At 38.7% G+C, this 14,808-nt stretch overlaps 1 protein-coding gene across 2 annotated transcripts in view; it reads right to left on the bottom strand.

Moving 5' to 3' along the window:
- LOC131678238 (protein bark beetle) overlaps positions 1 to 14,808 on the bottom strand; it is a 79,047-nt gene that overhangs the window by 49,020 nt on the left and 15,219 nt on the right. For both annotated transcript variants that reach the window (XM_058958230.1, XM_058958232.1), the window contains exon 2: positions 4,860 to 5,569. In XM_058958230.1, the coding sequence (XP_058814213.1) occupies positions 4,860 to 5,387 (528 nt within the window). In that variant the 5' untranslated portion in view covers positions 5,388 to 5,569. The remainder of the gene's footprint in view (positions 1 to 4,859; positions 5,570 to 14,808) is intronic.

The raw sequence follows: 14,808 nt of genomic DNA, 5'->3' as shown, positions 1-14,808 counted from the left end.
TACATGATAACAAAAGACCCGATGACTGCGAGTACGAAGAGGCCTTTCAATTTCAATTGGCAAATTTTGACAACATAAAACAAAGACTAAGCAGTATAGATTGGCAAACGTTGTTTAGAGATGAAACAAGTATCGAAAATTCAGTAGACGTCTTTTACACAAAATTGTTTGATATAATAGTTGAACAAGTACCACTGAAAAAAATTAGGCAACACAAAATATCCAGTTTGGTATAACGAGCAAATTAAAAATTTAAAAAATCGTAAACAAAAGGCCCACAAAAAGTATAAAAAAATCAGAAATGAAAGGAACTTATTTAACTATTTGGACATTTGCGATCAACTAAACCTATTCATTAAAATAGCATTTGAAGAGTATAACTCAAAAACCGAACTTCAAATAAAATCTTGCCCAAAAAATTTCTTTAATCATGTTAAAAATAATTTAAAATCGGAAAACTTTCCTTCAAAAATGAAACTTAAAGAAAATGTCGGTGTCAACGCGGAACAAATCTGCAATCTTTTCGCAACCTTCTTTCAAGACATCTATACCACATTTTCTGAAGAAGATCGTGATCGCGAATATTTCGGTTTCTTCCCAGAATTCACCACAGACATTGGCGTCAATCATGTCAGTGTGCAAGATATTATGGAGGCTCTAAACAAACTAGATGCCTCCAAAGGTTCTGGACCTGACGGGATCCCACCCGTATTTATGAAGAACTTAGCGTTGGAACTCACAGCTCCTCTGTTTTGGCTTTTTAACATGTCGCTTGAATCTGGCATTTTCCCCAATTTATGGAAAAGCTCGTACCTGGTACCCATTTTTAAAAGTGGCAAAAAATCTGACATATGTAACTACCGTGGAATTGCCATTATGTCATGTATGCCTAAACTCTTTGAAGCAATCGTTAACGAAAAACTATTCAATCAAATCAAAAACAGAATTACTAACATGCAGCATGGGTTCTTCAAAGGACGTTCAACTAATACAAATTTACTAGAATTCGTTAACTACTCATTGATTGCAATGGAGAATGGAAACTACACTGAAGCTCTTTACACGGACTTTAGCAAGGCATTTGATCGTATCGACATACCCTTGCTATTATTCAAACTGAAAAAATTAGGAATTGAATCAGGTCTTCTCAAATGGCTCGAATCATATTTAACTAACCGTCAACAAATAGTTAGATTTAAAGGGAAGAAATCGAATCCCATTCAAGTCACATCAGGAGTTCCTCAAGGCTCCCATCTAGGCCCTCTTTTGTTCATTTTATTCGTAAACGACATATCATTCATTCTCAAAAACATAAAAGTTCTTATCTATGCCGACGACATGAAGCTCTTTTTAGAAATTAGGAACGAACAAGACATAAAGATATTACAGGAAGAAATACATATGTTTTACCTCTGGTGTAACAAAAGCCTTCTGCAACTAAACGTAAAAAAATGTAATGCAATAACTTTTAGTAGGAAACGAAATACACCTGACATTTCAATCACTCTAGGAAATCAAGTGGTACAAAAGTGCGAAAGAGTTAAAGATTTGGGAGTCATTCTAGATTCAAAATTAACATTCATTGACCATTACAACACAATCATCAATAGAGCAAATAACATGCTTGGATTTATAAAGCGTTTTAGTTACAATTTTAATGATCCATATACAATTAAAACATTATACATCTCGTATGTAAGGTCAATACTGGAATATTGTAGCATAGTTTGGTCACCTTTCTCAATCACACATGAAGAAAGAATAGAATCAGTACAAAGGCAATTTTTATTGTTTGCACTTCGCAAAATAGGTTGGACACGATTTCCTCTCCCATCTTATAAAGCTCGCTGTATGCTCATTAACATCCAAACACTAAAAGAGCGCCGAGAATATGCAATGGTTTCATTTCTAAACGATATCATTTCGTGTCGTATTGATTCAGTCGAACTTCTATCTAAACTTAATTTTTATATACCTTCCCGGCAGTTACGAATCCGAAATACATTTAAAACAAACAATTATCGTACAAATTATGCCAAGTTTGGACCATTAAATCAGATGATGGCAACTTACAACAAGCACTGCGAAGCTATTGACTTAACAATGACAAAAAGCAAATTAAAAAAATATTTCAATTCTATTCGCTTATAAAGAACATCCTAAAGTAGTGCTATGTAAACCAGATAGTGTTTAGTTTAGTTATTAGTATTTTATGTTTTAAGTGTATACTATATTTTATCGTTGTAACAAAACGGTCTACTCTTGTTTGACGACAATAAATAAATAAATATTATATATAGCAGCGATTCTGTTATAGATAATGAGTTTGTTTAGTTCAAATAGAAAAAAAGTAATTTTTGGGCAAAATTTAGGTTGGAATTCTACTCTAAACCTAAGAATCCATCGACCCATTAGCAAAGATAATTTTTTTAATGAAGAGCCATTAAGATTTTTTTAGTTGAATTTTTGAAACAATGATTTACGTTTACAGTGAGGCATGATCCATTGCCAAATCTTAGTTAAATAGAAATAGATAATAAATAATAAATCCATATATTTTCTAAATAGTTTGATCTGATTGCGCAAATTTAAAAAAACATGTTCATAATTATTTTCATAAGAATTATTCCACCTTTTAAGCTCAGTTCATAGTACTCGTAGCAGTTGATTGTCATTTTATTTTTGTTCATTTGTGAAACTTTTTTTGAAACAAACTAGAAGTTGTTCGCAGTCCAGTTCGAAATACTCTCGGGTATCAGGCTATTATGTAACCAAACTGGACCGTAAAGTAAAACAGTATCACCAAATCCACGGGCCTAAGAACTGCATGATCAGGATCCGACCCAATTCGATGGGTGCATGTAAATAGAGGCTGAAACATATGTTAAATTTGACTTTAAACAGCTAAAGGAACAGAAATTTTATATTGATATATGTCAGAGATATTCGTTGTTTTGCAAAAAATCTGCCGTGGTGGTCGTAAGACTCCAATCTTCATCACAATCAACAATATGAACCGAGTTATACATCAACCAAGATTAGACCCGATTTGGCGAGTAGCCATTAAGTAAGAAGACGCAATTGCGGTACCGTGATAATGACGTCAACGTCCTTGAGAGTGAGATGAACTCCCTAAACTGTTCGGAACTCCACCCAATCGACATATAGACACTCGGTAAATGTTTAGAGTGGAACATAGTTAAGAATGCGATTTCCATGGCCAAATTCTAGTAAAAAGCAGCCGTCGATGTTGAGCAGTAGCTTGTAAAGAAGTTGAAGACACGTATCAAGTCCAAAGTTCGAATTTTAATTCGAGAGGATGAAAGCCGCAAAAGCCACAATTTATCTTTAAATTACAATAAATAGGCAAATGAAATTTCTATTTTATAGTATTTTATTTGTACTGTATCGATTTCGTTGGCTATTTTGGGCAAATTGAAAAGAAACGAAAACAATGTAATTGAAATACAGATAAGTATTCTAGAGTGCATCAGTTATAAACTTAGGCAGGCTCATTTAGACGTGATCGAAAGGAAATATAAAGAATATTTTGCCTTCTGGTGGTCGTTGATAGGACCTAACCCATCATCATGTTTTACCGCTGACGCCGGCATGATAATATAATTGGTCGGTGTTAAGTCAGACCGGACTAAGCGACAAAATATTGATTTCGAGAAAAACGAGTTTAAAGTTTGAATCGCAGCATCCTTTACATTATGATTGGAAATTAATTTTTGCCATAATTCTTGTTTATTGTTACATATTTCAACTCTGGCAAAAGTCGAATGAAGCTGACGATATTTTTTATCCAGTGCCATCATTATCTCATTTTTTGATGTTTTGCGACTTGGTCCGGTTTGATTTAACACCGACCAATTGTTTTAGTTCATTTTATTTCAACTTGAAAACTTTGAAAAGTTTTAACTTGAAAATAGTTGGATTCCAGAAAAGATTATGCTGATTATTTTAGGCCAAAGAGCGCGAGGAAATTTTCTGATGAAGTTGAAAAATTGGATTCAAAATCTGACATGGGATGAGCCGACACTAAGTTAATTTTTAAGCGTAATTAGAATAAAATAAATATAAGATCTACGAAAAACTATTTGGCTATCTTTTTTGAGGAACCAGTTTCTGAATTTGGGAAATAAATAAATTACGCGAATTTCAATAACTAAGTAAAATAACTGCTTGATTGATGATTTTTAATATTCAACAATACAATAACAATGAGATCTTTTACGATGATTTCACAAACTCGAAATACGGAATCAATTAAATTAACAACTTCTATACTGCTCATGATCGCATTGATATGTCCCATAAAGATAGGAAATCCCATAGAAAACGGGACAACTATGCGATCATGGGTAATATAGCTAATATGTTCATATATAAGTAGTCCTTTAGTTTATCAAATCAACTCTTGATTGTGTTTCACAATTTCAAAAATATTAGTTTTCCGTGTGATATCATGAATATTGGCTAACACCCTGTATACTCTATACATAAACTATGATACAAAAGGTTACCATTGAAGTCCACAATCTAAGATTATAAAGTTAAACATCAGTTCTGAAAACTGAACAGTCCGTGTTAAATACTATGAATAACTTTAACAAACAAATACAACGCCCTACATCACATTAAGGCTAGGTGCACCTGTTTTCACCAAAAGATAACGAACCGCACGCCGAATGATAAGCCGCATACCACCGACTTCTCTCAAACCTAGACAGGTGCTGTGTACACACAATGTATCAATTTCAAAACATCCACACATTCGCCAGGTCCACAGCCGGGCCCAACTCCTACCGCCACCGATAAGATAAGATTAAATGCTACGAGTTTGTTTAACTCACCAACGCTACCAGCGAACCTCGCACGGTAATTCCAACCATGGGTGCGAAGTGTATCGTGACACCCGGTTCGATGATCAGTCTCGCCCGCCGCTCGACCTCCAAATCGGTCCTCAGCGAATACGGACTCTCAGCCGCCCGTAGTACTTTTTCACCAAGCACCACATCCCCCGCGATTTCAGTGAAGTGGAGAACACCTTCTTCCGCAACGGGCACTTTTTCGAACTGATTTCGTGACTCATCTTCGTCACCCCCACTCTCGCTGCTCGGTATGTGGTTGGTTATAATTTCCTTACTCAACACTGAAATTTGCTCAAAGTCACGATCCGGATGATCGAGACTACTTTCACCGAATTCTTGACACTGACAAATCGTCACACTACTTAACACTAAAACTACCGCCAGCAGGCTGGCAATCTTCCATCGGTTCTTCCAACAGAGTCGCTTAGGAGACAGCATTCCCGTGCAGCCGGTCGCGATCGGTCGTTTCGAATTGAAATTTATATCACTTTCGACGAATTTTCGATTCATTTTCTTCGTTTGACTTTCTTTCGGGCACTAGTTTGTCGACCAATATTAACTCATTTCAATTATTGCAACAAAAGCACTTTTTCGTTACTACTCTATAGTGGAACGTCGTTTCATTATCGCGTATCACTCTAGACTGGGACATTCGCTGGGTACCACCGCGTACTGAGTCAGCTTTCGATTCTCTGAAAGTAGATTGATAAATACACGTACATTAGTTTGATTAGTATGGATACGTTTACTGTAAAACACAGAGCTCGGTTAAGGCACGGGCTCGGGGAGGTCGTCCAGGGATCGCAATTTTTTCGAGCATAACCGAATGCTTACTTTCCTTAACGGTGTGTAATTTGAGGGCGAGTCACGCGATAGAAAATATGCACCGTGAAGAGTTTAAACGCATATAAATGTGCGGCATCTTTATTAACAGTTATTCTTACGTACACTAATGACTCATTCGAGACATTACGATGGTTAACATTAAACCCGACTTGTTCAGCATAAATTTAAACCAGTTATATATGCAGATATGCCTATAGAATATGACGCACCTTTGGATAATGGTTTTGGAGCAAAGTGCACTGTAACGCACTCTAAAATATTTGTGCATGTGCAAATCATTGTATCACAAGAGAGAATTGCAATTTCTTTACAAATAAAATAATTTATCTATTATCGTGGAATCCTACAGCTGTGTTTTACCCCATCCTACACTAAAATCGACAGTACAGCTATAACATTTATAAACTGTAAACGCATGTGATTGTCAAGTGCAGGACGTGCTGCACGTTTCAAAGCATCGTAATTTGCGCTGTAACCGTTTTGCTTATTTAGATGTAGGATATAAATTTTTTTTCTGGAGAAAGCATCCAAGATCCGACGAAGAGATAGCTGTACCCGTTCCATTCCATATCTTCCATTATTTTTAATAGGTTAAGGTGCTTGGTTCCAGCCTACAATCAGCATAAAACGAAAAAAAAACTCGATAGAGCACTGGTTTTTGTTTACAACCTCACCGAGAGTAGCTTTTGACCCATTTAGCAGTGAAAACAAAGGGGAAATAAACTACAATTTGCGAATGGTCTGGGAAAGGGAGGAGCGGGGAATTGATAATTTCTTCTCAATTACCCCGCCGAAGTTTGTGAAGATTTGCATTAGCACCGCGAATGAACTGCACAGTGACTTGGAATCGTCGTAGAAAGTAGAGTCAACAAACTGCATTAGGTTATTAAGGCACATATGAAGGCACATATGTAGGGTGGTAAGGTTTCATTGTTTATGTAAAGCTAGTCAAATTACCATGTTTGAGATTGTAAGTTTATGGCAGGTATTGATGTAGGTTGGGTAGACTGGTGGAGAACGGTATTAAATTACTGTGTGGAAAGCCACTTTTTGACCTTAACATATAAGACAAGGGCACAGTAGCTTACAACGGGGTGTGCTCAATCATCCGTAGGACAGATCATCATTTCCGTAATGAACGACCTTGGAAAGGTTCGCACAGCGTTTTGAGATCTTTTGAAAGTTTGCGAAGGGCCCCTGAAATTGGATTCTTTTAAATACCTATGGAGAGATTACTCGGCAATGTAAATGGGTCTGTAGTAAGGGAGTCTTATCAGTGGCTCATGAAAATGTGTTTTCCTTAGGATTTTTTGAACATGAAAACAACAAGAGATTCGTAATATCGTTTGCGTATTGTATTGTATTGTTTATTGGGGCTTTAACCTCGATGAGTCATTCGCCCTTTGCGCATTTTTTGAACTTATATTTACTCAACATACTATAAAAAATCTCACGTAGCAGCTCGCAAGACACCCTCTTAAGCCAAAGAGGACCAAGTTAATAAAATGGATTAAATTGAGCCAAATTAAGAGATTAATTACTTATATTAATCAAACGAATTATATGAAATAAATTAATACACATAATTTAATAGAGAAACCCGGGGCTATTCGGACCTACCTAAGCAAATCGCCCTTTTAGGTGGATAGATGTGAAAGATTTTATCAGTCAAAGGTCCTAATTGTTAGTTTGAAACCTAAGCTACATTTTGAAGCCATACAAATTCATTTGCACCACTCCACGGCAGCGCTAGGCGACGCTATGAAAAACTCTACGTTCTACCCCCTCCCCTTTACAATGTAGGAGTAATGCGGACCTCCCTACAAGGCAATTCAAAGAGTCAATTTTCATTTTTTTTACGATCGAATTGTGTTTACCTTTGAAAGCTTTATTGGTAAAACTCCTTAAGGAGCAGAAAAAACTAAAATGTTTAAAAAATTTGGACAGTCATAGCTGTCATAGATTGGCGCATCATGGCGCATCTTTGCTATGGTGTATGCAATCGTGTGTGCAGCCGCAAGCCGCTGAATGGTGGTTGATGGAATAGGGGGTCCGAACAGCCCCGTACGCTCATTATCACAAAAGTGGTGAGCGCCTTGAAAACATCTGTGTTTTCACCCAAACAAAAATCATTGCATAAAATAGAAACCTGAAGCCTTCCAAAACACTTAACTCTTAATTTTCTCTTTTAATTGTTACTTTAATCACGGTTTACCATTTCAATGATTTTTGTGTTGAGGATGGCGAAAAATTGAAACACTTTGTATCTTCTTTCTAAAAAAAACTGCATATTGAGATACAGCTGTCAAAATTGTTGTCAAAATGTTTCAGAATGGCGCTTCTATGAATATGTACGACAGTCAGACAGTCTTACGATTTTCTGAGAAGTCGAGGAGGTCTGAATTACCCCCACGGTCTTAATAGCCCCTGGTTCCGCTATCAACAACTTTGCTGAGAAAACCAAGTGTCAAGCTATTTTATGAAGAGTTAATTCTTCATAATTACTTCTAGGAGAAGTAATCAATTAAATAATTATATCAAAAGTTGCGCTGTTTTAATTTGAAAAACTTCTTTGATGTTCGTAAACTATAAAAGTTGATGGTACGAAACGATGTGATCCTTACCGTAAGAAAAGTTTTCGAACATTTATTCCGCTTCAAGGAGGTCTTCTACTCTCGGGGCCTGGAATTGAGCTTTTTTGTGTGTTTTTCAAAATCTTTTCAGTAGATTCCAATTTCGGACTTTCAGTAGATTCCAATTTCGGACAATTTCGGAGTAAAGGACCCTCTGCAGTGTACATTCTTTGACATTATTAAAATATTATAAAAAAAATAATCTGGGACGGTTTGAAAGCTGTTCTATTTTAATTCTTGTGCTTATGTTTTTGAGCTTTTAATCATTTATCAAATCTACATTCAATTGAAGCATTTTCGAAAAATCAACGATTTCCATCAAACCCCTCACCGCAAACTAAATTTCTGGCTATGCCAAGGCAAGCTCTAGTAAGATCTGTTAAACGTCGTGGAATTGAATCATCGAATGATTGTGGGACCGAAATGTCGATTTATTCTCATGCTTCTTGAATTACTGTTTTAGCTGAAGTGCTGTATCGAATTGTCGTCCATTTGAAAATACACACTGAGATAAAATACCACCAAGATTATTCCAAGCCATCGATGTTTCGTAATGAGAGAAAGGATTTGTTTCGTTTTGAGGAAAGTATTGCGGAATTATTCTGCTGAAAAATTCGGGTTTTCCTCCACAAACTATCGCCACAATCGATCGGGGCATTCTAAGTATACTTTTTTGAATTCATTTTGTGCAAATTGGAGAGTTCCCGCGATATCCAAATGCGTGTCTAATTATGATAAAATCACCCTGAAAGTTGCTTTTTTCTAATCTTCGGTATACACCTTATTGACACTTTTGAAAACTAAATATTTCTTAATTATAACTTATATCTGTGCTGGGAAATGTTAAAATCGAACTATGAAAAAACTTCGTTAAATCTACGGCAACAGCTTTCCAGTGGATTATTTTGTCCATATTCAGTACGGTGTCTAGAGATCCACAACAGAGAGGTTACGAAGAACACGGGGAGGCGCATGTAAATTAACGCTCGACAGAAGATCTGGACTGTTGATATTACCTTACAGTAAGTCGAAAACAAAAACTCTTCAGGAAGATATTGCGAATCTGCAGACCGAGTAGCATACATCCATTGGTGTAACGTGGCAATATAACTGGATCATTCTATGGAGGTTTCCTGAATGCGAATCGCACGAAACATCCTTGTATACGTTCTAGTCGGTCACATTGCACGGTATGGTATGGTACCCACACTCGCACAGCGAACTCCAGAATACTTGTGATCAGGGCACAGTAAAGTTATTTGAGTGCGTAGAAATCATCGAAATCCGCGGTGTTCTGCGTTAAGAAATCCAGCATTTCGAAAGCCTATGCAGTTGTCGCGATGATGTGGTCGGAAAAGCTTAACTTCCTGTCGAAGAGCACCCCAAGTCACGGATGGAGTCGACACTGTCAACAGTTCTTCCTTGTAGGCTGTATTTATAACTTCCTGGCAGGCCCGTGCGCAGAAAATTGTCAAGGGGAGGGTTTTGATTGTTTTACGTTTCTTTTAAAAGGAAGGCATAGAAACCCTCAAACATTTAAGATTTTTTCTTAGGCCTGGAGAGCCGAGTCTTGTGTACCAATAGTCTTAGCTCAACGGATTCAGTAAATGTTTGCTATCGAGAAAGAATCATCAACAGGCACTGCTGCCAGCTGGCTCGTAGTAGATTCGGATTGGTTTGTAGTAGCTAAGCCTGCTGACTAAACCTAAACCTCTTGTTTCCCCCAATTCTCATCCGTCTGGGGCAACCGTTAAGCACTACTTCAGTAGGGATTGTTGTATGTTAATCGTTCATGTTTTTGTCCATAGCTGCTTTCTTTGCTCGCTGTCCAACCTTCACGCTTTATCTGACCTGCTCTGGTCTGCTGCAACCTGGTGAGACTCAAACAGATCCGGAGCTGTCGACCATAATGATTTACATCTCTTCACAAGCACCTTCGTAAGGTTTCTTATTCTTCTTGACGCTACTCGTTCCTATTTATCTGCTATCTGAGAATTCCTCGGCGGCGGTATTTCACCTGATACCGATGCCCATATGTACGATCCACTTAGCTGTCAGCCACTCTGGCGGAGTGATCATCGGCGGTGAAATTTTTCTCCAGATAAGATCTCTAGATTACGATTTTCTACAACCTTGTGTTTTTCTTCCTGATTCCCCGTTGTAGCCCGCTGGCCGACATCTGCTGTGGAGCTGGTCTACTTGCAACTGTTGCTAATTTCGAAACTTCTTAAAACGTGTACCGATTAATCGGAGAAGCCGACCAACTTGACATACATCACTTTCCAGCCCTCGCAAGGTTTTTTCCTTGTTTTCTTTATCAACTTTTTTCTAGAGTGACTGAACTCAATGACATTTTATGTGTCAAAACGGTTTGCAGTATATTTGTTTCTTGAACAGGAAGTTCATAAGTTTTTTAAAGTAAATCGAAACCCTCATGGGAGGGGTATATTATATTATATTATAGTTCCTGATTGTACATCATATTATCATGATTTAATCTGTTCCACAATATTCCGCCACGTTACTCGGTCAGTTGCTGCTTGTTTCCAACCTCTCAGGTGCCCCATACTCGCCAGGTTCTGCTCCACTTGGTCCAGCCACCGGAAACGCTGCGCTCCTCTCCGTCTTGTACCTGCCGGATTGAAGGTGAAAACCAACTTGGTGGGGTTGTTGCCCGGCATCCTCACAACATGCCCCGCCCACCGTACCCTTCCAGCTTGAGCTACTTTCCGGATACTTGGCTCACCATAGAGTCGCGCAAGTTCGTGCCTCATCCTTCTCCTCCACACGCCATCCTCCTACACACCACCAAAGATCGTTCTCAGCGCTCTTCTTTCGAAGACTTCGAGTGCTTGCAGATCCTCCTCGAGCATTGTCCACGTTTCGTGCCCGTGCCACCGGTCTAATCAGTGTATTGCACATGGCGCATTTCGTGCGGTGGTGAAGCTTCCTGGATCTCAAAGTTTTGTGGAGCCCATAGTAAGCACGACTTCCAGAGATAATACGCCTTCTGATCTACCGGCTGGTGTTATTGTCCGCAGTCACCGATGAGCCTAGATAGATGAACTTGTCAACCACCTCGAACTCGTCGCCGTCGATCGTAATACTACTGCCCAACCGTTCCCTATCGCGATCGGTTCCGCCAGCCAGCATGTACTTCGTCTTAGACACATTTATCTTCAGTCCTACTCGTGCTGCTTCGCGCTTCAGTCGGGTATACAGATCTGCTACCGTCTCCTTGTTTCTACCGATTATGTCCACGTCGTCAGCGAAGCACACGAACTGTCTGGACCTCGCGAAAATCGTTGAACCCCGCTCTTCGAATTACACCTTACACCTTTTGAACAGCAGTCAGGGCATCCCATCGCCTTGTCTTAGTCGCCTGCGTGTTTCAAACGGACCCGGGAGGCCGCCCGAAATTTTGACACAACACCTTTCACCATCTATCGTAGACTTAATCAGTCTTATCAGCTTCCCAGGGAAGCCGTTCTAGTCCATCATTTTTCCATAGCTCCACACGGTCCACCGTGTCATATGCGGCTTTAAAGTCGATGAACAGGTGATGGGAGGGGTTTGAACCCCCAAAACCCTACCCTTGCGCACGGGTCTGCTTCCTGGAGTAAGCAAGAGTCCGAAACTAATTACGTTGTATTTATTAACGTTGACTTCCATTCCGTTAAACGCGCACCATTATTGGGTTATACAGATATCTTCTTGAAGCACAACGGCGCCAAGTGTATAGCAATTTCTCATATTTGATTCAACTACAGATTAGACCGGCAACAATTTTGACTTTTTTTCGGAACACTGCTAATTCAAATGGTAATTGGATGCACAAATCATATGCAAAATATGAGCTTTTCTGATAGCTCTAGTTCACCCACAAGAGGTTTGAAGTTTCTATGGTAATATATATGGAAACTCGAAAATAAAAATTTAAAATTAAATCAAAAATTCCACAGTAACTCTCTATACCTAAAAAAATTTGGCCGCATAGCTTATTTTATAACGAATAGCTTTGTTGAAGGTTGCATATTGATTGAAAGTTCCCCGACAAAGTTATTTAACTTTGAAGACCAAACGATTTTTTTGAAATTGCCTATTCTAAGCATGTGCGAGAAAGAGAGGTAACACATAATTGTATGCGATAATATATTTTTACTACAAAATCGGATCAATTTGCAGTCTTCGGCAATGTTGATCCTTACACCTTAAGCTATATATTTGCAGATTTTGGGATGCACGAGATGACACTGGCACTTTGTACTGAATTTATTGTTTATATTGCCTATTTTTCATATATTTTCACATACAAACTGCAAAACTCTTGTGAGTGAACTAGAATTTTCGGAAATAGCTCATATTCGACAAATGCTATGTGAAGCCAATTGCTGTTAGATTTAACAGTGTTCCGAAAAAAAGTCAAAATTGTTGCCGGTCTACTACAGATATCGTTAATAAATAATATAAAAATAATCGGGAACAAATGGCTGCCTTGCGGTACACCGGTGCGATGTTGTGCAGTACTTTAAGAAAGCAAGCTTGTTATTTGCTCACACAATGTGCCACAAAGTGCGAAATACACCAATGAAAAATAGAGCAGCACAAAAACACTGCGATGTGCAGAACGACCGCACAAAGAGAAACTTGAAAACGAAAAAGAGAAAGATCTGTGCACCAAGAGCTGCACAATTTCGCTCAAAAGGGGCCCTTACACGAGCAATAAAAGTGTCATTACTAAGTAGTGTCATTACTGGAATTGTATGGGAATTCCATCATTACTCGCCTTACACGTTCATTAAAAGTGACATTACAGCTCAGTAATGACATTACTAATGCCTCGTGTACGGGGCCCTAAAGAGTCACCTTGAAAAATTACTTTTTTGTGTTTACCCTAACTGGCATGCAGGTAGGAAGGCGGATCAAACTACAATTCAGATAAAGTTTGATAGGAAGAACGTTTTTAAAATGTTTTTGGTTGCCTTCTCTGCTTCCGTTTGCGTGGGACTAAGATTCACACTAAAGAGCCTCTTTATTTCTACTCTTTGAGGTGTGCAGCCATAGAGTAGAATGCACGTATGGGAGCAACACACATCGAAGTGAAGAGGTTATTGTAAAAGAGAAGAGCGGTAATTCGTATGAATAGTGCAAAGAGCGTTTTTTATTCTTCTCTTTATTTGCTCTGAGGTGCATTATATCCCTGGTAGAATGCTTTTTAAAAATCGATATAAATTGCGTCCACCTGATGAAACTTTTTGACGGTGGGAAACAACATTGAAATGTGAGCTCTCATGTTAGAAGTTGTGGATCGCAGCTGCATAAGTGACGTTGAAGACAAGCTTTTCGAGAACTTTGGAGAGACAGTTTAATAGTGAAATACCTCTGAAGTTTTCGATGTTGTGAATATTTCCAGCCTTATGGATGGGAACGATTGCAGTTTCTTTCCAGCCGATAGGAATAATGCCTTCGGCGAGACATACGGGGACAGCACGTATACGCAGATTTTTATAAAAGTGGGCGAGAGATGATCACGACCAGGCCCTTTCGGCGAATCAACATCAGCCAGAACCTTCACGACGTCGGCTTCACTTACAACGGGACAAGCAAGATTTATGTTGTACGATGGCAATGTTTCCAAATACTCATCTAAAGGAACGGTATAGTCGCATCTAAACACTCCGCGAAAGAAATCAGCAAGCAGATTCACGGCATCAGCTGGAGATTGCGCTTTTGCGTTTCCAATAAAAACGTCAGTGGGAGTACTACCGGATTGTTTTTTGTCGATGTTCCAAATTGTTGCGGGGTGATCACGCCTTCGTAAAAAACTCGCTAAAGGCAAAATTCCAGACAGTTTAGTATTGCAGTATATTCGTCGAAGAGTAGTTTTGATTTTGATTGATTTTGTTTGATATTTTGCGAAAATAACCCTTGCGTTTTTTTCGCAGGGCACTACGCAAACGGCGAATCTCAGCATTCCACCATGAGTATTTGAAATCCACCCTCCAGTTGACTTGTTTCAATGGAACGAAGTACATTATATACTTTGCTATAGAACAATGCAACTGCATCATCACGCTTATTACAACATATTAAGTCGATGCAGTCGATAGCGGCAATTAGTGCGGAGATTTTGGAAAAGCTGCAACTGTTTAAGTCAAAATCAAGGTCGACAATCGAGCGAAAAGAATCATATCCAGTGTTGGTACGTACATCTAGCCACATGACAAATGGTTTGCGGTGGGGATCGACTTTGAGAATAGCAGTCGCAGGTTCAGACAGTTCTGCGATATCCGTGTTGTTTGCGAATGCATGATCGAGGATCCTCCCGTTCAAATTCGTCAGTGAGCAGATCTGTTACAGACCGCCTGCAACCATAGAATCTGTTACAGCTATTTCTTGTTTCGATGCGACATTAATAGAAAGGTAACATTTTAGATCGTTATCGAGCGACC

This window comes from Topomyia yanbarensis, chromosome 2, assembly GCF_030247195.1.
Source record: "Topomyia yanbarensis strain Yona2022 chromosome 2, ASM3024719v1, whole genome shotgun sequence".
Taxonomy (NCBI): Eukaryota; Metazoa; Arthropoda; class Insecta; order Diptera; family Culicidae; genus Topomyia; species Topomyia yanbarensis.
The sequence above is the reverse complement of the archived record's forward strand: the minus strand, read 5'-3'. Positions and strand labels throughout refer to the sequence as shown.